Here is a 26,074-nt window from a genome sequence, read left to right on the forward strand (position 1 = left end):
TGGATTTGAACTTGGAACCTGCAGTTATGCGGACAGGCATTCATCCAATACGCTACGCTGTCTGACTGGCTACACCATGGATACATACTGTACAGCGCATCCTTATTACACATGCCAATCTTTCATGGCTTCATTCTCAACACTGCAGCTAGTGTTATGTGTGAAGCCATACCAGAAGAAAAATGCTCAAAATCATATGGCCAGAAAGACTATTGCAATCACTACAGATCTGTAGTAGTCATTGCAGCCGATACGGTATGAATTACACAGAAATAAACACAGTAAACAATAAACACAGTACATAGAAATAAATGAAACACCTTCATTTATTCAAGTTAGAATGGTAAATGTTGTATATGTTGTTTCTGTGCAAAAACCTTTTTATTACCTGTGCAACACTGGGAATTCAGCTAGTACATTCATAAAAAAGGATGTCTGTAATAAAAATAGTCATTAGACAGGCAAAACTGAAAGCTGACCGATAAAAACATTTTGCATAATATATCGGTCAACGGCTAACTGGATGATTAAACGAATAGCAAAAATATAGAAGGTGGACAAGAACATACCAGCAGGTTAATTAATAACAATATCTCAGCCATTTAAGGTAGTGACAGTTGGCGACAGGTGGTGACAGTTGGCGACAAGTTGCTCACACAGAGTCAAATGCTCCCAACCTTATTGTGACAAGCTCAAAGTTCTTGTGCAAATCTTTCCGTCAGGTTTTCACAATCCGGATTGTTTAAACATTAAAAGTGGTCATCATTATTAGTACTTTCTCTACTTCTTAACTTCAACATTTGATACAATTCTCTTGTTTTGTTGAGTTTTGGGACTTCAGCAAATGAGTTTTTGTGAAGGGAACTTTACCTTGTCTTTTACTACATGGCAGGTGCATGAGTAGCCAGATTCCGATTCGTGGGTTCAAAACCAGTTAGAAACAGAACTTTTTGAGAAGCTGAACACTCTGTTTTAGAAGTTTGTTACATATGATGGCCTCGCTAAAGGCATAATAAGGATGCATTACAAAACTCATTGACCTCAGCCTCATTTTGAGCGCATTGTATATTAAAAGGTTTTAATAAAAAAATATACAATTCGTGTACCTCTAGCCACATCATAGCCATAAAGCTAGACAAGCTCTTTCTTCAAATATGTTCTATCAACTCATATTTCACCTGCTGTACAGCCTTTCCTAAACAGTGTAATGGTGACAACAAGAGCCAAACAGAATTCGTTTAGGAACTTTCATGTTATGAAAGGTTGTACTACCTTCAGGGGTTAAAAATAAAGATCAAGCTACATATAAGGGTGTGATTCATTCATGAGTCACTTACCTATGCTATTGTCAAGATTAAACAAAATAAAGAGAAAATGGTGCTTGACATCCCAGTCATTCTGGTTCAAGCAAGAACTCTCTTTGGCTTTTCTTGGCTTTTTTCTTGACAGAAGAGCTCCGTCAGGAATCAAACAAAGGGGGGCTTTAGATATAAAGTTTTCATTGAAATCTTTAACATCCAGATGAGACTTGAGTGCAAAACATGACATAGATCTCGAGCACTCAATAGGAAATGGTGGCGAGAATCCTACTGACCTCGAAATATGTTAAGTCTACTCGGCTATCAGCTGGTTCTGCAGGTGACAGTTAGAGTTCCTATAGCTGTCAACCATGTTGGAAGAAGGTTTGCTAGCGTAAGATAGTAAGAAAGCTGCAGTGTCATTTCTTTATTCATCATGAAATATATGGTGACAAGTGCGATTACCTGACAGACACCTGCAACACATGCCACTGAGCTGTAAACACAACACTTCAACGCATCAATAAAATACGCAATAGAGGTATGCAATAGAGATATGCTGTAGAGATATGCTAAAGATATGTGTAATAGTGATATGTTACAGAGATATGTTATAGAGATATGTTATAGAGATATGTTATAGAGATATGTTTTAGAGATATGTTACAGAGATATGCAATAGATATATGCAATAGAGATGTGCAATAGAGATGTGCAATGGAGATGTGCAATGGAGATGTGCAATCATATATTCATACAATCAAGATATGTTATAGATACATACAGCAGAGATGGGAAACGGAGATACGCAATAATGATATGCAATAGATATACGCAATAGAGACATTCAGTAGTGATATGTAATAGAGATATGCAATAGATATACGCAATAGAGACATTCAGTAGTGATATGTAATAGAGATATGCAATAGATATACGCAATAGAGACATTCAGTAGTGATATGTAATACAGATATTCAGCAACAATTTCACATGAATTAAATGTATCATAGTACATATAGCTAAATCGTTTACATTGAAGTTTAAATTAAGATGTGTTTAACATGCTAATAGTATAGTATTTCCTTTCCTCAAAAATATTGTAAGGAGGGGACAACTTTCTTGTTATTTAAAGTTATTTGACATACCTGAAGTTATCAGTACAGCTGTTAGTCCTCCTAGCCCGCATGTCTTACATTTAGCCTTAGGAACATATCCACAGACAAAGAATATATGGGCTGCTAAGATCATTGCCCCAGCCAGCGCAATAAGGACTAGAGAGAGAATTTCAAGCTCTGAAATGAAGCAAAAGGCATGTAAACCACAAAGTAAAAACTTGCTAACATCACAAGCAATCACCATAAAGAAATGACAGAGCTAAGCAGGTGATAAAATTGTCTTCAGAGTGTAACAAGTCATGCTTGAGTTTATATTTTTGCATTACTGATGTGAATTATTTTATGCAAACAAGTTTGCTATAAATCATGCCCCTACAAAAAGTAAAACTTTTCTCTTCTGGACAGACTCGGTGTAACAATTTTGAACATTGTATAAATAATGAACCTCTATCGCTTGAGTAATCTTTTAGAAGCAAGGCTAGCAAGTGGTACATCATGAATCGATTGTATTGAACAGCAGACATTAAGTAGAAGCTTCTAGAAAAATTCATTTTTCGGTATGTTTTTGTTATTTGTAGATTATACTGTGAATAACGATGTAACATGTTTGAGTTACTATTAGATTTAATAAATCACTACTGTTTAATTGTAAATAATTTTGTTGGTACAAAATAACCTGCAAAGCAAGTTCTTGAAATCAGGCAAATTCTTTACATGACTAGTACTACTATTGTAACTCTCCTACCTGCAATACATCTAGTACTAGTATGTTATAGTAACTCTCCTACCTGCAATACATCTAGTACTAGTATGTTATGGCAACTCTTCTACCTGCAATACATCTAGTACTAGTATGTTATAGTAACCTTCCTACCTGCAATACATCTAGTACTAGTGTGTTATAGCAACTCTCCTTCTTGCAATACATCTAGTACTAGTATGTTATAGCAACTCTCCTATCTGCAATACATCTAGTACTAGTATGTTATGGCAACTCTTCTACCTGCAATACATCTAGTACTAGTATGTTATAGTAACCCTCCTACCAGCAATACATCTAGTACTAGTATGTTATAGCAACTCTTCTACCTGCAATACATCTAGTACTAGTATGTTATAGTAACCCTCCTACCTGCAATACATCTAGTACTAGTGTGTTATAGCAACTCTCCTACCTACAATACATCTAGAACTAGTATGTTATAGCAACTCTCCTTCTTGCAATACATCTAGTACTAGTATGTTATAGCAACTCTCCTATCTGCAATACATCTAGTACTAGTATGTTATGGCAACTCTTCTACCTGCAATACATCTAGTACTAGTATGTTATAGTAACCCTCCTACCTGCAATACATCTAGTACTAGTATGTTATAGCAACCCTCCTACCTGCAATACATCTAGAACTAGTATGTTATAGCAACTCTCCTACCTACAATATATCTAGTACTAGTATATTATAGCAACTTTCCTACTTGCAATACATTTAGTGCTAGTATGTTATAGTAACTCTCCTACTTGCAATACATTTAGTACTAGTATGTTATAGTAACTCTCCTTGCAATACATCTAGTACTAGTATGTTATACTAACTCTCCTACTTGCAATACATTTAGTACTGGTATGTTATAGTAACTCTCTTACCTGCAATACATCAAGTGCTAGTATGTTATAGCAACCCTCCTACCTGCAATACATCTAGAACTAGTATGTTATAGCAACTCTCCTACCTACAATACATCTAGAACTAGTATGTTATAGCAACTCTCCTTGCAATACATCTAGTACTAGTATGTTATAGCAACTCTCCTACCTACAATATATCTAGTACTAGTATGTTATAGCAACTTTCCTACTTGCAATACATTTAGTGCTAGTATGTTATAGTAACTCTCCTACCTACAATACATCTAGTACTAGTATGTTATACTAACTCTCCTACCTGCAATACATCTAGTACTAGTATGTTATGGCAACTCTTCTACCTGCAATACATCTAGTACTAGTACGTTATAGTAACCCTTCTACCTGCAATACATCTAGTACTAGTATGTTATAGCAACTCTCTTACCTACAATACATCTAGTACTAGTATGTTATGGCAACTTTCCTACCCGCAATACATCTAGTACTACATGTAGTATGTTATAGTAACCCTCCTATCTGCAAAACATTCATACTATCCAAACTAATAAGCAGGCTATATGCTTAGACCAATTGATTATTGAGACAAAAAAAATACATCCCACAAAAATTGAACTCAGATACTCGGCTCAGCAGATAAGCCCACTAACAACTGCACCACTTGATCACCTTGCTATAATGTGGACTAGTTGTGCATATAGCTATTACACATGATGATCTTTCATGGCGCATGAGCCTACCAGGATACTAGTTTACATAAAATAATACAATAGAATTTAATCGCAAAGAAGTCTTTTAAGGAGTTTGCCATATTCGCTGGGACATATTGATTCACTCAATATCTGTACATTCAGCTGACTTGAATTTAATAAAAATTAAAATTTTAATGGAAAAGTGCTCAGTTCTTACCAAATGCCAAGCCTCTCTGAATGAAGACTCCAGCAAGCTTCTTATACTGGCCAAGAGTTGTGCAGTTATATTGCTGGGACGGGTAGAAAGAGAGAACACCTGGAAAAAAGGGCAGATATATCCTGTGCAAAGTTTCATGTCCTCAAACTGATAACAAAACATTCTTGCTTCAAGTCTTGTTATTAAAAACCATCAGTATTGTGTTACAAGTAGTGGAAGCCTGTCACTATAAAATGGTTTGTGAACTAGCTAGTGACGTCGCAAAGCTGCAAGTGAACTAGCTAGTGATGTCACAAAGTTGCAAGTGAACTAGCTAGTGACGTCACAAAGCTGCAAGTGAACTAGCTAGTGACGCCACAAAGTTGCAAGTGAACTAGCTAGTGACGTCGCAAAGCTGCAAGTGAACTAGCTAGTGATGTCACAAAGTTGCAAGTGAACTAGCTAGTGACGTCACAAAGCTGCAAGTGAACTAGCTAGTGACGCCACAAAGCGGCAGGTGAACTAGCTAGTGATGTCACAAAGCGGCAGGTGAACTAGCTAGTGATGTCACAAAGCGGCAGGTGAAAAGGCTAGTGACATCACAAAGCTGCAAGTGAACTAGCTAGTGATGTCACAAAGTTGCAAGTGAACTAGCTAGTGACGTCACAAAGCTGCAAGTGAACTAGCTAGTGATGCCACAAAGCGGCAAGTGAACTAGCTAGTGACATCACAAAGCTGCAAGTGAACTAGCTAGTGACATCACAAAGCTGCACAACCTAACTTCTCTACTGATGGGAAGCGAGGAATGAGAACTTTCACAACTTTATACAGTAATAACTTCTTAATGCTTGCACATATACCGATATCAGCTGTAGGTTGTCTTCCTTGGTCTGCCATTTGTGCCATTTGGCTGTTGAAAGGCTAGTGGTTATATATATTTATTTTAATTGCTGAATACGTCAATAAATACTTCATCTAAAGTGAAATTTAAAAAGTTTGGTTGTGTTCATAACTTAGCTTTATGCTTTTTAATGTTTTTTAATATTTAAGCAAGATAGGTACAAACAAAACAAAACTTCAAATAATACTAAACCTTTTGGAGTTTTGAGTTATTGCAATAGCAATATGCTGTTGCTCATATTCACAGAGAGAGGCTTACAATAAGCCATAAACCTCATAGCAATATATTCTAAAAAATACTGGATGTGATAAAATGAGCCTTCAACATTTTTTGTGATATGTATTAGTCTGTCTTAAGCGAAGTTATACAAAACCCTTACAAAGAAGCATTGCACATAGGATTAAGTTATTTTAACTAGTCAAATAGCTACATAACTCCAACAACAATAGTAACAATTGTACCTATGACAATATTAGTAACAATCATACCTCTGGCAACAATACTAACAATACCTACAACAATAACAATAATACATACAACAACTCACACCCACATGTACTGGCATGCACCCACATGCACCGGCACGCACCCACGTGCACTAACTCGCACCCACATGCACCAACTCACACCCACATATTCCAACTCACACCCACATGCACCAACTCACACCCATATGCACCAACTCGCACCCATATGCACCAACTCACACCCACATGCACCAGCTAACACCCACATGCACCAACTCACACCCATATGCACCAACTCACACCCACATGCACCAGCTAACACCCACATGCACCAGCACACACCCACATGCACCACCACGCACCCACATGCACCACCACGCACCCACATGCACCAGCTTGCACCCACATGCACCAGCTCATACCTACATGCACCAACTCACACCCACATGCACCAACTCACACTTACATGCACCAACTCGCACTTGTGATCATGAATATGAAATCAAAATAGCTTGCAATAAGTTCGACTGTTATTTATAAAGCACCCTGTCAGATGTAGAGCTGGTATACAGCTCATGATAGCCTTCCATTTACACGGTGTTATGACTCTGTAATTAAATTCGTACATACGTATACATGTAGTCTGTGATGAACACTGTGGCAACGGCGGAGGTAAAATCCTTTTAGACAAAATGGAAACATCACGCTAATATAGTGAACCAATGAGTTCAGTTGTTGGAATATGATAAAACGATATACGTTGTATATTGGCTGCTATTATAAATAAAAGTTTTGTAAACACACATAAGATATCTGACATAATTATTGAAGGGTAATTACAGCTATGCAAGGCATATATTAGATGGCAAAAAATAAAAACTGACATTTAACCATGAGCGGTGTCTGACTATTTAGATAAGGCTTATAAAATTATAAAAAGTTAACAGTCCTGTAGATGTTTTTTATTTAATTTATATTATGGTTCAAAAACAATGATAAATAATTCAAATAATTACAAGTAGCATGAAAACAAATGCATTATGTAAAAAATTAAATAATAGCCAAAACAAACATTTGTTCAACTTTTAAATCGTCACAATATTGCTATGTACAGGTGATCGTAAGTTGAGGCTTTACTATATATCATGTATTGAATGTGTCTATCAACAAAACATGCATGGGTATTTCTGCAGCTGCGTAAAGGAGCCTCGTGTAGCACAGAATATAAAACTAGCCACTGAATTTTTATTAAAACAACACGAAACAGCTTTATAAGCTTCGATGGCTGAACAGCGCTAGAATTATTGATCTTGTAAATATTAGTATTGTATTATTTCAATGCACCTGGTTATATAACAAATATATCTACGAACGTATTAAACTTTCTTAACTAAAGACTTCCACAGCTCAGATCTCCTGGCAATCTACATCCCTGGAGCGGGTGTCATGTATGTAAATGCTCTAGATGTTGTATACATACTATGACAACTAACGTGCTCCTCAAACATGAATTAGCTCCACCTGTACGCTTAAATTATTGCAGACGGTCAAGTCTCAAATATGAGACGGTCCTTCAATGTCTCGTACCATGTACCGTAAGTCCTCATGCTCAAGCTGTGCGGCTTGTGCTCAAAACCAGATGATTCACGAAAGAAAAAAGAATCCTCCAACAAGCCGCATATGCCCACAGACCGCGGCTAATGACTGAGGTTTTGTTATCTTTGACCCCTTCGGGAGCGAGAGTGTTGAGACGGGTTTCGCTATACCCCTGTCCTCTTGAATAAGAAATCAGGCTACATCAGTTCATGTGAAAATAATTTTCTTTTACTTCCAAGTTCCAATTGAAATTCCTAAACCCTTGCATCAAGAACCTACTGGCCATGTCTCAGCTAGATTTTTATTGCGCTGTTAGACGGCTTCACGTTTATGGAAAGATACCAGTCAAGAACGAAACGGTGTTAATAACCTATGACTGTAGTGAGTTAAACATGAGCGATAAATTCTTCTTTAGTCTAAAGTATTCCATAAACATGACCTTGAAAATAAACGAGAAGGTCGCCAAAACCTCGTACATAAAAGTGTATCATGACTGCGATTCTATGGTTATAGCGCGGAACTGAGCAGAGACCGTATTTATCGAGAAACCGCCCTGAGCCTCTAGTAAGTTTTAAAAACTTGGCTTTAGCAGCGGCCTGTGACCCTGAACCAGAAGCCACACCCAACGACAAGCCACGCGGGTTGAGCATAAGGACTTACGGTACTTAGTCATTGCATTAGTAAGGTATGCGGCTAAGGCACGTCGGTAAGGCACGTCGGTAAGGCACGTCGGTAAGGCACGTCGATAAAGCACGTCGGTAAGGCACGTCGGCACGGTACGTCGGTAAGGTACATCAGTAAGGTATGTCGGAAAGGTACATTGGTAAAGCATGTTGGTAAAGCTATAAAATGCTATTCAGGATACAAAAAGTGAAGTTGTTCAGTGATATCATCATCAAACAATGCTTTTGGTAATAAATGCAAATAATTTCAGCCCCTTGAACTTCCATTACATAAAGAAATACCTAACAGCTATGTTCTTCTACTTAAAGCCATTGCAATGATATGTACAAGTATTAATATAACAGGTTAGGTCTACTAGCAAGTTTGCGCATGAGCAATGAAAGCGGAGCAACCAGTATGCGCCCCAAACCCATATTCTTAATAGATTATTGCAGGAAATTATCTATCCAATTGAGTATCTACACGTAGTTCACATACAAATTGTATATGTAGCACCCAAGTACCAAATTGTTACATATTTTGTTGAAAATAGTTAAAAAATATGAATTTATCATAATTATACAGTAATAGTAATCCTGCTACTCCACTGCTTTAACTATTACGGCTTCGCTGTATTGTGTGTTCCGTGGCCACTCGAGTTTTTCTATTTTCATTCCATAATGATTAGTTACATATGCTTAAAAGCTGCAGCCATTTTCTTGTTTTGAAATGAATAAAGTGAAGAGTTAGTACATTGCACAGCAGTACATTATATTTCGCTGTCACTATATGACTTCAGGGTGTTTTGTCCACCGATGTGGCCTTCATTTAGATAGGTGTAGCAGTGTACCGTGTCATCTCTAAGTCACGAATGCTGAGCACACAGTCTATTGATATGAAAGTCCTAGAACAAGGAGCTGGTTGTTGTCAGCGATAAAAATATAATCTTTTACTAGATTAGTTCGAGACCACTTTTTACTTACTGAATTAATTCGGACATCTCTCCATCTACAGAGAATCGCCATGAATAGCTTTCCATGACTTTGCTATTCTAACGGTAAGTGACTCAAACTATTTAGCATTGACTGCCCTTGATTCTCGCCACAGTCATGCTTTTCTGTTCAGTTCTCGCTAATCTCTTACGGGTTTTAGTATTATATATGTAATATATGTACTATACAAGTTTGCCCCTGTACAAGAACATGTACTTATATGTATAGTATCTACGAAGGTTAAGAAAGCATCGCAAGTTTTCCGATGCTAAATTTAGGGCTCACATGTCAAAAATGTAGTTTCTATTTCATGGAAATTCCCATTTTGCGGGTGGGTTTAGCATGTAATCTCACCCCCACCGTCCCACATATTAGGAGGATCACTGTAGATAACAGCACCTCATTCAGATGTTAGTAAATGGATAACTGGGCAGCTGGTCCCTGTGCTGCAGTGCCTGACGATTTGTGACGTCTGACACCATTGTTATTGTTGGTAGAGTCAGACACACTTTGTCGCTTTCTTTCCGGCACTGACATCATATTTGGCAATCGAATATTGGTAAATAGGTGTGTTATGCTTTGATAATCGCCATGCCTGGCTTATAATCATTTGTGTACACGCATCACATGCCACCTGCTTTTCTTGTTTGATGTGTCATTACAGGTGCTTGTTATCAGCAGCTCATCACCCCAACACAGGATTCTCAGCTGTTCAACATCATATCTACATTAATAGCAAATATGCCACAGCTCACCATCCCAACCATCTTCAATATTATCCCCAATTTCTCTTCACATAACATGCTGTTCTACCCTATCTATCATCTATCACACAATGTTACATTCTCCGTTTCCCCCTTTGTATCACACCACTGCTCAAGACCACTGCCAACTCCTTCTCCTGCACAAGTTGTAGAGGAGATAAACTCGCAGACATATGGTCGGCAAGTGACTTGAGTTACACTCTATTGAAAGAGCAGCCGAGACCCAATAGTCCAGTTAGCAGAGGATCAGGGTTTGAACCCCTGATCATGGCGGGAAGAGCACCTGACGTTAATGACTCCCTTCACCAAATCCACCAAACAGATTATTAAAAGAAATCTTGTGCTACTACATCCTCTGTACCACACACTGTTCAACACTGTAGAGGAAAGTGGGGCTAGTTGAGACAAGGGGAAAGTTGAGACAGTCACATTATTTCAAACTGTTGAGTTGCACCACACACTGTTCAATACTGCATTACACACTGCTCAACACTGCATTACACACTGTCCAACACTGCACTACACACTGTTCAACACTGCACCACACACTGTTCAACACTGCATTACACACTGTTCAACACTGCAATACACACTGTTCAACACTGCACCACACACTGTTCAACACTGCACCACACACTGTTACTACACAGTGTAGTACTAATACATGTATATATGCATATAGCTCATGTTTAGGAACTGAAATACCTAATATTGAGGTAGTAACCTAATTTCTGACAGAATATTCTAGAATATGGGAGTTTATCTTTAGGAGTAATGTTTAGCTCACTTGCACATCTTATGTACTTCCTAATATACCTCTCTCTATTACTCGTATCTCAGTCTATTACTCATACCTGCATAGTCCGCCATCGGAACTGAACACGCTCTCCACAATCCTATGATCCACTGTCCATCTCCAGAAACGCTACTAGTTCCCTCTGTTTCTGCTGCCCACGCATCAAATCCTACTGTCAAGCCCAATAGCAGCAACTCTATCCACAAACAGGCATTCAGTGCTATAAGATATATCCGCTCTGCCCTAGTAGTCTTTACCCCCTTCATCAGTTTTTTACACTATAAAATTATTTATTCTTTCTGAGTTACTATAGGAATCAGGCACATATAATCACTTGCTACTAGATATACGTTCTGTGTTATTTGATAGCAAAGCTTTGATGACCACCAGCTATTTATGACAGAAAACCTATGACCCTTAATCCAGAACCTAGCTACGGCATTATGTTTATTATAAGCTCGATGTCGACAATCATTATCGATAGCTGAAATACCTACTGAAAGAAAAATGACATAAATGAAATTGAAAATACAAAAACAGGTTTTTAAGTTAACGGAACTAAATTAAACTTTTTTGTAAATAATTTTGTTAAATTTTTTTATAGATTTGGTATTGACAGCCTTCAAAAGGCAAGGCTTTAATACTAAGAATGCTTGATGCGGGCTTCGGCTGGTAGGTCCCAACTAGCTACACGTGTTATTGTTAGCTAGCGAGAATAGATCACATTCCTCATAATCATAGGGCGTGCTGAATATAGAATGCACGGCTCCATTATTACCGGCTGCCATTATTCCATCGGTGAATAATTACCTGATGCTGAAACTAAATATTGCTCACAGACAGGTCTTGTTATTCCATTCTCTAATGACCGCTGCGCAGTGTGTACTCAAATTCTATTGTACGTAACTTCATTATGGTCCTTGGGTTTAATTGATAAACAAATTTGTAACAACTAAAACACAATCAAGTAGAGTTTTTTTTGTGTTTGGTTTATGTTTACAAAGTATTGAAGTACAGAAAGTGAAAGAGGCTGTGGCACTACTAAAAGCAGCTTGTCAAGGGAGAACTTCCTAAGGAGAGTTCATCCATAACATAGCCAAAGCTATCAGAGAAAGACATGTTCCAGCTGAAATCTTTTCTCCATGGTTTCCTCCATGTTCTTTTTCAATGAAGTCAAATGCACCATCTAAAACACAGCAAGACATGAAAATTACTGCTCTATTACAGAAAATAAATACACAATCATTTGATAGAGAATACCTGTTATCCCAGAATGCATGGCCAGTTAGACAACATTTTACAACGTGTACTTAGGCTGCCCCCAGCTAGCAGACCCCAGTGAGCCATTAATTATAAAAATCTTAAAAGACAAGGTTCACTAATAAATATAGAGCAAACCGTGCCATGGACATGGAGCTATTTTGATAGCAATAGTTGAAAGTCCTTCACTGTTTCTTTATCCTAATAGTATAGAGTTTATATTGGCCACTGAGTATTGAGTTTTTTGATTGATTATGAACTAAGATAGCATGTGGTCCTTGGCAAAATTACGTGACAAACTGAAAGGTACATGTAGCTGTACATATTATTACTTTTCTTTATACACGTAAAATGATCCACCAGTAGTGTCCCACGCAGGGGCTACTAAGATGGCTGCTCATTTCTTGAAGGGCTTCTTAAAAATTCTCTTTTCACATCAAATAGTCAGCGGCTGGCTATACGACAGCAATTGTAGCATGGCATTGCAGCTATGCAGCAGCAATGGTAGCGCAGCATAGCATTGCAGCTATGATGCATCAATGGTGGCATAGCATCACAGCTATGTAGCAGCATTGTTAGCAATGGTAGCATAGCATTACAGCTATGAAGCAGCAATGATAGCAATGACAGCATAGCATTACAGCTATGAAGCAGCAAAGAAAGCAATGGCAGCATAGCATTACAGCTATGAATCAGCAATGGTAGCATAGCATTGCAGCTATGAAGCAGCAATGAAAGCAATGGCAGCGTAGCATTACAGCTATGAAGCAGCAATGGTAGCATAGCATTGCAGCTATGTAGCAGCAATGATAGCAATGGCAGCATAGCATTACAGCTATGAAGCAACAATGGTAGCACAGCATTGCAGCTATGTACCAGCAATGAAAGCAATGGCAGCGTAGCATTACAGCTATGAAGCAGCAATGGTAGCACAGCATTGCGGCTATGTACCAGCAATGAAAGCAATGGTAGCATAGCATTGCAGCTATGAAGCAGCAATGAAAGCATTGGCAGCGTAGCATTACAGCTATGAAGCAGCAATGGTAGCATAGCATTGCAGCTATGTACCAGCAATGAAAGCAATGGTAGCATAGCATTGCAGCTATGAAGCAGCAATGAAAGCAATGGCAGCATAGCATTACAGCTATGAAGCAGCAATGATAGCATAGCATTGCAGCTATGAAGCAGCAATGATAGCAATGGCAGCATAGCATTACAGCTATGAAGCAGCAATGAAAGCAATGGTAGCATACCATTGCAGCTATGCAGCAGCAATGGTGATTAATGTATTCTAACTTATAACTGCGTGTATAAGTATACTGAACTAAGTAGATCACAGCATAGTAAAGCATATTCTACTCGCCTGATAGCGAGATAGCTTTAATAGCCTTTAGGAATAGCCTTTAGGATTAGCAGTAGCTACATGAAAGAGTGTTCAAAGCTCTAACATAAAACTTCTACCACAACAATGTTTATGCAGTTCATGGCTGTGTCCTAAAACTAGTAATAACCAATATAACTATAGAAAAATACATATGTAAGTGTAAGTAGAGTATTATATTTGTGTAGGAGAGAGTTGTCTTCTCTTCTATTTGATCAGTTTTTGAAGGGGCAGAATTATTGCATATCTATAGTATTTTTTAAAGTCAATATAAGTTATTAAAACAATGAGTCGGTGTCAAAGCTATTACTGTTTTAACAACAGACACACCAGGTAAGTGTAGAGACACAGGCTACAGCAGGTAAGCGTAGAGACAAAAGCTACAGCAGGTAAGCGTAGAGACAAAGGCTACAGCAGGTAAGCGTAGAGACACAGGCTACAGCAGGTAAGCGTAGAGACAAAGTCTACAGCAGGTAAGCGTAGATACACAGGCTACAGCAAGTAAGCGTAGAGACAAAGGCTACAGCAGGTAAGCGTAGAGACAAAGGCTACGGCAGGTAAGCGTAGAGACACAGGCTACAGCAGGGGTTGAACACCTGAGTGATAGTTGTTATGACACTTCCTGCCATAGTTAAAATATTTTAGGTAACTTAATGGTGCTTGCATAGAACTTCGACTATCTTATGTCACTGTATATCAGTTGGTTGTTGGACTATTGGTCGTTTGTCCTACGCCTGTCAAGTTATAGGCATAAAGTTTTAGTCACGAAAAATGCACTTTAGGTGGGGTTTGAACTTAGAACCTACAGCTCTTCAGAAAAGTGTGCTAAATAGCGCTGCACGATATCTTTGCATGTACATTCGATTATTTGGTCTCAAAATATATCGAATAATATCGAACATTGGAGTTGTCTTCTTTGATATATAGTGTTGGGCTTTAACATGAACGAAATGAGAGGATACTGGTTGATATCGGTTGAAAAACAGGGGTTGTCACCTCGTTACAATAAAGAGAATAGACAACTCCACTTTTGCAAAATAAAATATCAATGTCGACATTCATATCGACTTGAAAACTGACCAAGTATAAAATCATCCACTGAAATATATTGTCATATCGGATTGTATCGTGTTATCGTGCAGCACTAGTGCTAAACCACCAGGCCATCCGGCTACATGGCTATACTATGAATTAATTGTCCAGATAATACTAATTACACTCGCTGAGCTTTATTGCCAATTGGTTAAAATACTCAGACCTCATCTAGCACGCTTAAAGAGCATGATGCAATCTTTTTTCCGCGTGCTGGCTTAAGTTATAATAATGGCTTCTATGAGCTTAAGTTATAATAATGGCTTCTATGAGCTTAAGTTATAATAATGGCTTCTTTGAGCTTAAGTAACTCAAATTCATTGGGTGAAGAAACTTAGCTAATTGAAAACCAATTTTTTATGCAAAAGCTTATTTTATCCCTCATGCAACGCCGGGCATTCAACTAGTAATATATATTATTGGGATTGTCACGTTTGGAGCAGCGCAAGCATATTATTGTTTTATTTAAACTGCGCTATATAGAGTCTAGCATTGGCTCCTAAAGTTGCTGTTTGAAGGTCTTGTATACCTATATGATAGCATCTGTAGAGAAAGGGTGATAAGACACGCTATACTTACAGGGACAATAGTCGCAAGTGTATGGACAATAGGCTTCCAAACCTGCTGTACATTTTCCATTGCATGCGTATGGTACATCCTCAGTGTTGGTGCAATTTACTGTAATTACAACCGACCAATTTGCATATAGCTAACATGAGGGAACTGAGAGAAGAAAATGCATATTAGCGTCTTTTCATTTATTTTTTTGTTTTACTTTGGAACAAAATGAGAAGCAGTTTTGTTCACAATAACTATGGGCAGCAAAATAAAGTAATATGTATAATAAATCTGAAAATACAATAAATAAATAAATCAATGCATATAACAATATAATAATATTTAAAGTAGTATGCATAATAATATAATAATAAAAAATATTATGTGTAATGATAAAATAACATACAAGATTAGACTTGCCCTTATTGACCAAACTAAATCCGCAAAAAATAAACTACATGTATTTGATTTTACACTTAAGTTTATATCCTCTCTTGGCAATCAATTAGCAATATCGCCTTACTTTCTGATTGGCTAACAGAAATAGACTTACGAGCGCAATCTAATTGAGGAGAATACAGTGATGATCTAGTGATACAGCTGCAAGTGCAGGTCTCCAAGTCCATACCTCCTCCGTTATAACAGACTCTACCTCCACAGTCTGTATAAAGTGTAGTAAAATAGATAGCCCTGAGCGCAACTGTCACAGATGAGAAAGCTCATTAGGTTTCTTATAACACCATGACTTGTTTCACCAAACTCACTTTTAAACTTGTTTGAATTATATGAAACTCGGCTACAGCATAAAAACAATTCTTTTGCGATGAATTATTCGGTACCAAATAAATTTGGTAGAACATGTGCTCCTACGGTTTGTGATCTCGCAATAAGCGTGTAGAGCTAACCAATTAAAATATGTTATCCTTTGAGTTCGCAGGTTAATTAATCAAGTTTTCTTTTTTGCCTGCATAATATAAACAGCTATAAAAAATAATTGCACTCATTATTTTCTTACAAGTGAGTCAATTTTCCTCCTACCCGATTTGCAAATGAAAGTACACAGGAATAGGCAACTCTTACATACCGCATAAGCCTTTATTATTCCCAGATGTAATGCAATTGCCACCGCGTCTGCAACTGTCACACTGTGTGCCTTCTGTGTATGGTTTACTCCAGTCTATTTGCCTTCAAAATGATGCAAATTTATTAATGTCTTTACAATCCCCTCTATGAAGTTGCCAAAATATCTTTCTATTAATTCGTTGTACAGAAACATTAGTTAATTTCACAAGAGATTTATTTACTAAACAACTATGACCTCAAAGCGATACAAATTTTAAAATAAAACAGCTTTGGTTTGTAAGATCACACACAAGTGGTCACTAGCCCTGTTTTAGTTTATAACCAGACTTCAAGGTCACACATGTGCACATATTAATCTTACCCTGGTCCATAATTGCACACGTAGAATCGTCCTTTGGTAGAGCATTTGGTGTAACCGCAACCAACCTTTGTGGAGTTTGCTCTCACCACCTGGTTATGAGAAATACTGGGATATAGAAATGGTTCATATAGACTAAAGTAAGTAACAATGATTCATATAGACTAAAGTAAGTAACAATGGTTCATATAGACTATAGTAAGTAACAGTGGTTTATATAGACTAAAGTAAGTAACGATCGTAAGTAACATGAACATAGCGTCCTTTTCTTCTGGCTCATTGCTCACCTGTGTAAAATGTCCAACTTTTTCAAACTGCATTAGAGAAGCGTTGCCATAGTGAAACGCTGACTGCTCGTTGAACCAGCTTTGTACAGTCTGATTCCAGTCTTTGTAATTGTAGCCAATATTCTGTCCAACTCTTAATCTGTCAGAAGCGTGTAACACAGTCTAAGCGCAATGTAAATGCTTTTTAAATCTAAAATTATCTTTGAATTATGGGATATGTCTTATGGGGCATGAATTATGGGATATGTCTTATGGGATAATATGATGTTCACTTAAAGACAGTAAGATCAACTCTCTTTGGTATTTATAATATCCAGACAATGGCCGTGGGAGCCTTGAATCCACGACCTCCTAATAGTTTCAGTTTATGGTGGCAGCAGTTCATACGTCTGTAGATGTTTGTCCTCATTATTGCTGCCGCAAGCTAGATTTGCATCAATTTTAGGTGTATTTAAAGTATTCACATGTATTTCACTTATTTTAATATTGATATTGTCTCCAATATTATGTACAAAAAGTTATATGAGAGAATTATAAATTCATTTACATTAATTATTCATTTATCAATAATCTTCTGTAGAAGTTTGACTTGAAAAACCTGCAAAATTGGTTTTCATTTTAAATTTTACTATCTCTACTACATGTATAAGTAGTTCTTTTTTGTTGATCTATGAATTTATATAGTTCATACTTTTGCTGTGACGATGTTAAATGTAAACAAAAGTTCAATTAATATTTTCAATCATCATGAATGCTAAGTATCAAGATGAGTAAATTTAATTTGTCAAATAGATAAAACTGTAAAACGTTTAAAACTTGAATGAGAAGAAGGATCATTCTCAACAGAGCTGACCAGAGTGCTGCTATTATCCGTTATTATTATGTTTTTCTCTCTTTCCTGCAGTTATCATTACTCTTTTAAGTCACTTTTTCATATTTCTCTTCATTAGTTATCATTGTTATTATTGGCTATTTAAATTAACCAAGGTAAGACTAAATTACGCTATGATTAAGTGTGAAACCACAGTATGTCAGACCTTCCTGGAATCGATCGTTGATCACCAGAATCATGCTTTATGTCGCAATTGTCCGCCCATCTTTGAGCTATTGCAGAGAGCTCTTCATCCCAGGCCTGCAGTTGTCAACCAAAACATCAATTATCATTGTGTTAAAGTTTATATTCCTAAGCAACAGTGTGCAAGAAACTCTCTTGTTTGACCACAACTCATTCTTACATTAATCCAAACTCTTTTGATAAGTTTTTTCCTAAATGATTGATGTGCCCTGTTCAAGGCAATGAACTAAACCTGTAATTCTAGTAATTTCAATCATTATCTATGGCAGATGACATATGACATATGACAAGATGACCAAGGACTTATGACAGGCATCAATATGACAACTGACATAATATATTATTCGGCAATATCAGATGTCATATGGTATATGACAAAAGATATATGCGACACATGACAAACGACATATAACAGTGTAACAGTTGAACTTGTATGAAATATGACAATTTGACAATATGACATGTGACATGTGACATATGGCATATGGCACATGATATATGTCATAGGATATATGGTATATGGTGTGAGTCATATGATATATGGTATATGTCAATGTGATATAGAACAAGATGACATATAAATGAGATATGGCAATTTCCTTACAATCATTCTGACAATATGGAAATTAATTAAATTAATAATAATTGGAGCATTCTTTCTTGGAACTTGTTCGACAGTGGTAAGCGAAAGTGTCAAAAATGACATGACATATAACAGCGCAACAGTTAAAATTGTATGACATATGACAAAACGACACGTCACATATGTCATATGATATATTGGAGAATATCATATGACAATGATAATTGCTATGTCTCATTTATATGCCATAATGGTCTATGTCACATAGAACAATACGGCATATAAATGAGATATGGCAATTTCCTTACAATCACTCAGTCAACAAAATTGGCAACCGACACGCTTCTATATAATAATTGGAACGTCCTTTCCTGAAACTTGTTGGACAGTAGTAAGCGAAAGTGTCCAAAATGAGTTCATCGATTTGCACAAAGCATTGAAGCATGCTCAAAGCACCCTGTCTTCCGTGTCATTTAAATACCGCTCTCTCATTATTCATATCATAGTCCAACTGATTCTTTACAAAATACACCTTTGCTCCAAATATCGTTAAAAGGATTAAGTATAAAATCTAAGCAATATTTAGTGGTAAGATATGAAAGAAATTGTCTCCACCAACCATAACTTGCATATCTGTGGCGTTCTTTATGCTTGCTCTTAGTAGATTATGTAGTTCTGTAATGGAAGTTGCCTCCACTTTGCTAACACCTGAAACACAAAGAGCACTGTGACTTTACTATTCTGTATGATCTTATAACAGTGTCTCATGTTAGCTGTTTGGTCTTATCCTTGTAAATGCTTGAGATAAAGGCAATCATGCCCATAGTTTGGTCTTTTAGGGCAACACAGATACACAACAGGTTAGTATGTCTGTTAAAACTTTGCTGAGGGAATTTGGTCGACAATTCATTTAATCACAAAGATAATAATAATACTTAATAATATTTATATATATACTTTTATTGGGCAGTCCATAATCATTTTATAGAAAAAATGTTTTACACACGGGGCCATAAAAACAACCAATAAAAAATAAGGTAGTACCATCTGGTGTCACAAATGCAAAAACACAAATTTATACAAGAAGGCTCGAAGCTACTAAGTTTAGGTATAGATGCTATTAATTAATAATATTACTTACTAATTAATAAGTAATTAATTATATTATTAATTTAGCAATTTAGCGTATGCAATCACGAAAAGGATATACAATATATAGTAAGAGTGATAAAAATGGTAAAAACGGCCTAGCCTTGTGGTTGCATGAGCTTGTTAGTAGCTATGTTAGTAGACTTGGGGTTTGAATGTCTGAGTGTCAATCCAGGATGAAAGCGATTTTCTAAAGGTGATTTTCCATTGCTGAAACTTGACCAGTTATAACGGAACAGACGACGACAGACAAACTTTGAGATGTATATAAATAGATGAATATTATATACAAGTATATATATTTATAGGTGTACACATATTTATAATGGATAAACACTCAAACCTAGGGTAAACAGCACTTCATGCATTGAAGTGGTGTTATAACTAGTGTTGAGATAGGATAACTAACATTTCTCTTGTAGCATTGTTATTTTCTTTGTCTCCTGCATGTTACTGCCCTCTTTACATAAGTAACTCTTTACTCGGTGACACGAATAACGCAGCAGTATAAATCGAAGTCTACAAAAATTTCTACACAAGGATCTGAACATTGCATCTCTAGCAGCTTGGCAGCAAACCTGTGCCATCATCGGATAGCACGGCTGACGGGTTTTATCCATGGTAGAGTAAGTGACGGGCCACTTACAAAGATAAGTGTCTCAGTGTTTATGATGAGCCTACATCATAGATATAATAAACTTTATTATATCTATGGCCTACATCTATTGTACTGGGTAGACTTGTTTCTCTTTGTGAAGTTTTTTGGCTTTGATCCAAGAATTGGCACTGTTAGGCTAAATGGTTAGAGATTATTTAACAACTTTATTAATAATAGTATAGAATAACAATAATTAAAAAATTTATTATTAATATCAATAATAATTGTTTCAATACCAATTAATGACATGAAATGAAAGAACTTATCAATATTCACATATCTTTGTAACATTCCACTCTGACACAACGCAAAGGTTAGCAACAGATATAGGTTACGCAAAACGGTGCCGGCTAGATAACAGCATTGATTATGAAAATATTTTTAATTAAATTTTTATTACGTTACTATAGATCATTTTAACAATTTAATAACTGTAGTTATCAACTTATTGCTTCAGTGTTTGATATAAAAAGGCCAAATCGCCGTACAGTTCTCTAGTCTCATAAAGGTTATTAAACTTATCTCGAAATTACTCTGAATATCTGGTCATGTTGACTCTGAAATCTGCCAACTATAGACAAGTGTTAAATTACCTCACAAGTCAAAAGAGCTCCAGCACCACTGTAGCTCATTACAGGCAAATATAAGGGTGTCAAGGAGGTAAACAAAAGCAGCTGCAGCTAGATAGGTATGAAGAATGGTTTTGATGCTGAACATGAGCTCTTGCAATACAGAGATTCTCAGTTTTAATCCTAGCTATCACCATTTATATACAATTATAGTGTCTAAAAACCTCCAAAATCTATATCTACAAAGATAAATTTCTTTAAATGCTGTTATAAATGAATATAAATTAAAATACTGTGTAATAAAAGTTTAATCATACCTAAGTTAGTAATGTGATTTATAGAAATTATATGTCTATTAGAATAACTCTATATTAACTCTCACACCTCTGTCCTGTTTGTCAGCATCAGCAGACATAGGCAAGCATGCCGTGTGTCCGGAAATAATGGTAAACTTTTCAGACAAACATTCACTTTTTCCGGCTGCCTAAAATTAATACAAGCAGCATAATAAATGATAGAAAACAATATAGTGTTTTACATTCATGACATTGTCGGTATCGGTATGGTTGGTTCTCATAATTGGTATGTTCACTTTGCTCACATTTATGTAAATACAAGCTTTGAAATGTATGAAATCTTATTTCTCCTGCTATAACATAGTAATAACATCCACCAGGCTGTATAACGCATTAAACAATGCATGTCTTGTATACAACAATATGTACTTCAGATCAGACAATGTATGCCATCGACTCAAATGTGTACGCTTTGCACCAAATAAAGTACACCTAACAATGTACCGTAAATCTTCATGTATGAGTTACAGATATACAGCATATATAAGCTGCTATGAGCCATGTTTCCGTTTATTAAACACACTTGATTTAACTTAGCCTGTGATTCATTCGCCAAACCTGCCATCTCTGTTCGCTGTCACACGCACAAGTTTGCTGACGAGATGGCAATCGACCAATGAGTAAGTGTTCAGGGAACCACAGCAAAAAAGTATCCAATCAGCCAGCACATTTTGTAACCCATTTAAATTGAAGGCTGTGAACGTAGCTTTGGAAACTACCAACCGATATGCTGTCACAGTTTTTGAATTAACGAAAAGCAACCCAACGAATGGAATCAAATCCTGGATATGTCACATGACAGTGTCACATGACAGTGACCATGACTAGTGACCTCATTATGTCAGTGCAAGTGTTGGATATTTCCTACCATCTTATTGCTGAATAAATTATTTTTAGCATTGGGGCTGAAAGTTACCTTAACCCCAAACGTAGTGAGAAGTTTATGAGTATAATTTTTAGACTGCAGGTATAAGTTTTTAAACAAGTTTTCAAGCACCCCAAACTTTAAAACAAAGTTTCAGGTTCACAGTGTGGCTTATAGATGAGGATTTACGGTATGTCTTTTTCACACTGATATATGCTTCAGACCTAACGATTTACACTTTTTCAGCAATACAAGCCTCACATTCAACAACGGATGATTTTTACTCCATTTTTATTCTTATTTTCATGCCTACCATGTATGATTTACACCCAACAATATAACATACTTAATGCTTGGCTGCTGAGGGACATGAAACATTTGAATAGCATGCAGTACAGAAGCAGCACTTACAGCGACCACTGTTTATATACTGCTAGTAATCAACATTGGAACCTTGGCTACACAAGTGGAACCTTGGCTACACAAGTGGAACCTTGTCTACACAAGTAGAACCTTGGCTAAACAAGTAGAACCTTGGCTACACAAGTGGAACCTTGGCTACACAAGTGGAACCTTGGCTACACAAGTGGAACCTTGGCTACACAAGTGGAACCTTAACTACACAAGTAGAACCTTACCTACACAAGTGGAACCTTGGCTACACAAGTGTTAATATTATATACTCAGTTTATACCTCCATCAAAAACAAATACTCTATCAATAGAAATTGTCTTCTGTAAACAGCGTGGAAACATACATTTATATAAATGTGATAAGGTACGTTGAGACTATATTACATTAGCAAGCTCAACCTAGTACCATTCTCAACTAAAATTACCTTTCTGACTTTTTGAATTTTTATTTTAGGACTTGCTAAAATCATGCATGCCTCCAAAGTATCTTTTTGTATTAAAATACTTGAGCTTTACTATTTATACATCATAATAAAAATGACAGGTCAGAGTAAGCTCGAGTTCCACAAGCGGGAAGGGCTCACTTGGTACTCACCCCACATATGCTGTACATGATGCTGGTCAAAACTAGCCACTCTTCTGTAAATATATTGCAGAATGTTATCACAATCCCATGCTAACTTTTATAAATGAGTGCAAAAGATCAATCACTGAGCTAAGTAAGTATATAAAAACATTGAAAGACCCAAACAAATTATGACATCAAATGTAGCGTAGTGAGAAGAGCGGCATCATATAATGAGGCTACAGACAAATGTAATTTATATCTTTATTAGAAATTCTCCATTATATGCAAACCATCCACCACTACTTTAAACAAAAGATGTGAACTTGCTTCAACACGGCAAAGTACTTTGGAGCAATTATAAGCCTTAACTTTAAACACCTAAATTGTTTATCTCGTTGTACTTGGTGCATAATTGCATTGCTTGCTAATATCAATCCTACATACCTATCAGTGATGCTTTCAGGTATTTAACAACTATGATTTTATCACCATCTAAATATAAGATGCTTTTAGTGTTAGCAATATTATCTGATGGTTATTGCTCTGCAATATGAAACTATTAGTAGCAATATTATCTGATGGTTATTGCTCTGCAATATGAAACTATTAGTAGCAATATTATCTGATGGTTATTGCTCTGCAATATGAAACTATTAGTAGCAATATTATCTGATGGTTATTGCTCTGCAATATGAAACTATTAGTAGAAATATTATCTGATGGTTATTGCTCTGCAATATGAAACTATTAGTAGCAATATTATCTGATGGTTATTGCTCTGCAATATGAAACTATTCGTAGCAATATTATCTGATGGTTATTGCTCTGCAATATGAAACTATTAGTAGCAAAATTCTTTTAAAATTGACTTCAAACTTTCATCTTACTTGCTTTTGCACTGAATTTTATATATTAGCTACACGAGGTGCAAAGAGTATCATATTTAACATAAATCAGCTTGCACACCATGATCTCTTCTCTCGAGCTCACATACCATGATCTCTTCTCTCGAGCTCACATACCATGATCTCTTCGCTCGAGCTCACGTACCATGATCTCTTCTCTCGTTTAGGATTATCTCTAGTTACTCTAAATCTCATCCTAGCAATAATTTCTAGTTTATTGCTATGATAAACGCTGAGACGCTGACAGCTGACGCTGACAGCTGACGCTGACAACATCTACGCTGACGCCATTCACGCCAATAGCGTTTATGCTGACCTCACTGACGCGAGGTCAGCATAAAATGAAAATCTTTAGAACAGCAGTCATGCCACTAGGTATTTTAAGACGGCTGATCTAAGCCCGATGAGTATGTGGAAGATTCTATTTGTAGTCTCTACCTTCTAACGAAAGTTTCGTTTTGAAGAGCCACAGCGAGCCTTCATATTGCGAAGCAAATTTTTATCGCTAGGAGAAAAGTCCTAATAAATTTATTTTGTGATAACTGTTACAATAATGCAATGATATCTCTTATTTTTACTTAATACATATATTTATAACTGTAAGTGTCACCTACAATACTTACTGACTAGAAGAAACATGCTGAACACAAAAGAGAGAAAGCTTGGTTCGTTACGTAAGTATAAAAAGTGGTCTATAGTTTTGAGCGTACAGAAAGATAATGAAATCATAACCGCTTAATCTATTGTTTGAGTTTTGTTTCATTAAATGTCTGCAAACACGCAACCTTCTTGACTACATCATACAAGATAACTAAATGATACAAATGTTATGGTAACTAAGCATGGGTGTGATTGTTTTTATCGACTGCCGCATGATAAAAGCTTGTCCAACAAAGATATGCGCTATTGTAATATTTTGTATCCGCCCATTAATATGACCAATTGCACACAATCTTTAGACTATTCTAACATCACCTGATGCAACTTTATTGTTCATAACAAAAGTAACTTATCATTCGCTGCAGGACGCTTCAGGAAGAGGACAATCATTAATGAACTAAAAGAAAAGACAACTGATACTACATTAAAGGTTGACTTGCAACAAAATTCACATTACAGTTATTTGGTATCAAAAAAATCACCATGTCTTACTCAGCTGTGTTGTAAGTGAAAAATATGTGAAAATGTGATTACAAGCTCTTGAAAGCTCAAAAAGGACAGTTAATCTCAGCCATCACGAAATTGGCGTAGATTGGAATCCCTCTAAAACGGCTCAAATGGGACACAGTTGAACACATGTTTACACTTTCATGCAACCTCATTCGTCGAAATATTTTCACAAATATACTTCACGCATTCAATAGAACCATGTCTATTGTCCTTACGGATCTATTTCATCATCATTGTAATGCTGTCACATTGAGCACTGATATCTCAAAACCTTCCAAAAACTTCCTTTAATTTTTTAATCTTAGCTTGAAGGAGTGCATATTAACATCGGATAAAAATGACGAGCCTGTTGGTCGCCTGTGATAGTCGAAAAACGCTGCAGAAATCGTTCATGATATTTGGCTTGAAGTATGGGTCACATGATCAGATTAAGACTAGTTAATTAGACCAGGCTGAAACGAAGCTGTAAAGTAGCGAGCATCTATATTTTATACAGGCTTTCCGGTAGAACCCGAAGTATTTGTCATAAACTAGCGCTACGAGACGTTTTATATTGAGTCTTTCATTGGCCTTTCATCTCACGTAATAACATCACGTGTCAAAACAATAACCACAA

General features: G+C 36.5%; 2 protein-coding genes across 2 annotated transcripts; both read right to left on the reverse strand.

The window, feature by feature from the left end:
* Positions 1 to 507: 507 nt before the first annotated feature.
* LOC137394815 (uncharacterized) lies at positions 508 to 11,449 on the reverse strand. The gene is made up of 4 exons (XM_068081585.1): positions 11,187 to 11,449; positions 4,971 to 5,069; positions 2,447 to 2,593; positions 508 to 1,774 (listed from the first exon to the last, which is right to left on the reverse strand). The coding sequence occupies exons 1-4, from the start codon at positions 11,392 to 11,394 to the stop codon at positions 1,623 to 1,625; spliced, it is 606 nt and encodes a 201-aa protein (XP_067937686.1). The 5' UTR covers positions 11,395 to 11,449; the 3' UTR covers positions 508 to 1,622.
* A 749-nt stretch (positions 11,450 to 12,198) lies between these two features.
* LOC137394171 (cysteine-rich venom protein TEL1-like) lies at positions 12,199 to 24,564 on the reverse strand. Its single transcript, XM_068080889.1, has 8 exons — positions 24,406 to 24,564; positions 21,566 to 21,665; positions 19,425 to 19,513; positions 18,185 to 18,279; positions 17,148 to 17,286; positions 16,864 to 16,952; positions 16,504 to 16,604; positions 12,199 to 12,314 (listed from the first exon to the last, which is right to left on the reverse strand). The coding sequence occupies exons 1-8, from the start codon at positions 24,562 to 24,564 to the stop codon at positions 12,199 to 12,201; spliced, it is 888 nt and encodes a 295-aa protein (XP_067936990.1).
* Positions 24,565 to 26,074: the final 1,510 nt, after the last annotated feature.

The sequence above is a fragment of the Watersipora subatra genome, chromosome 4 (assembly GCF_963576615.1).
Source record: "Watersipora subatra chromosome 4, tzWatSuba1.1, whole genome shotgun sequence".
In the NCBI taxonomy this organism is placed as follows: domain Eukaryota; kingdom Metazoa; phylum Bryozoa; class Gymnolaemata; order Cheilostomatida; family Watersiporidae; genus Watersipora; species Watersipora subatra.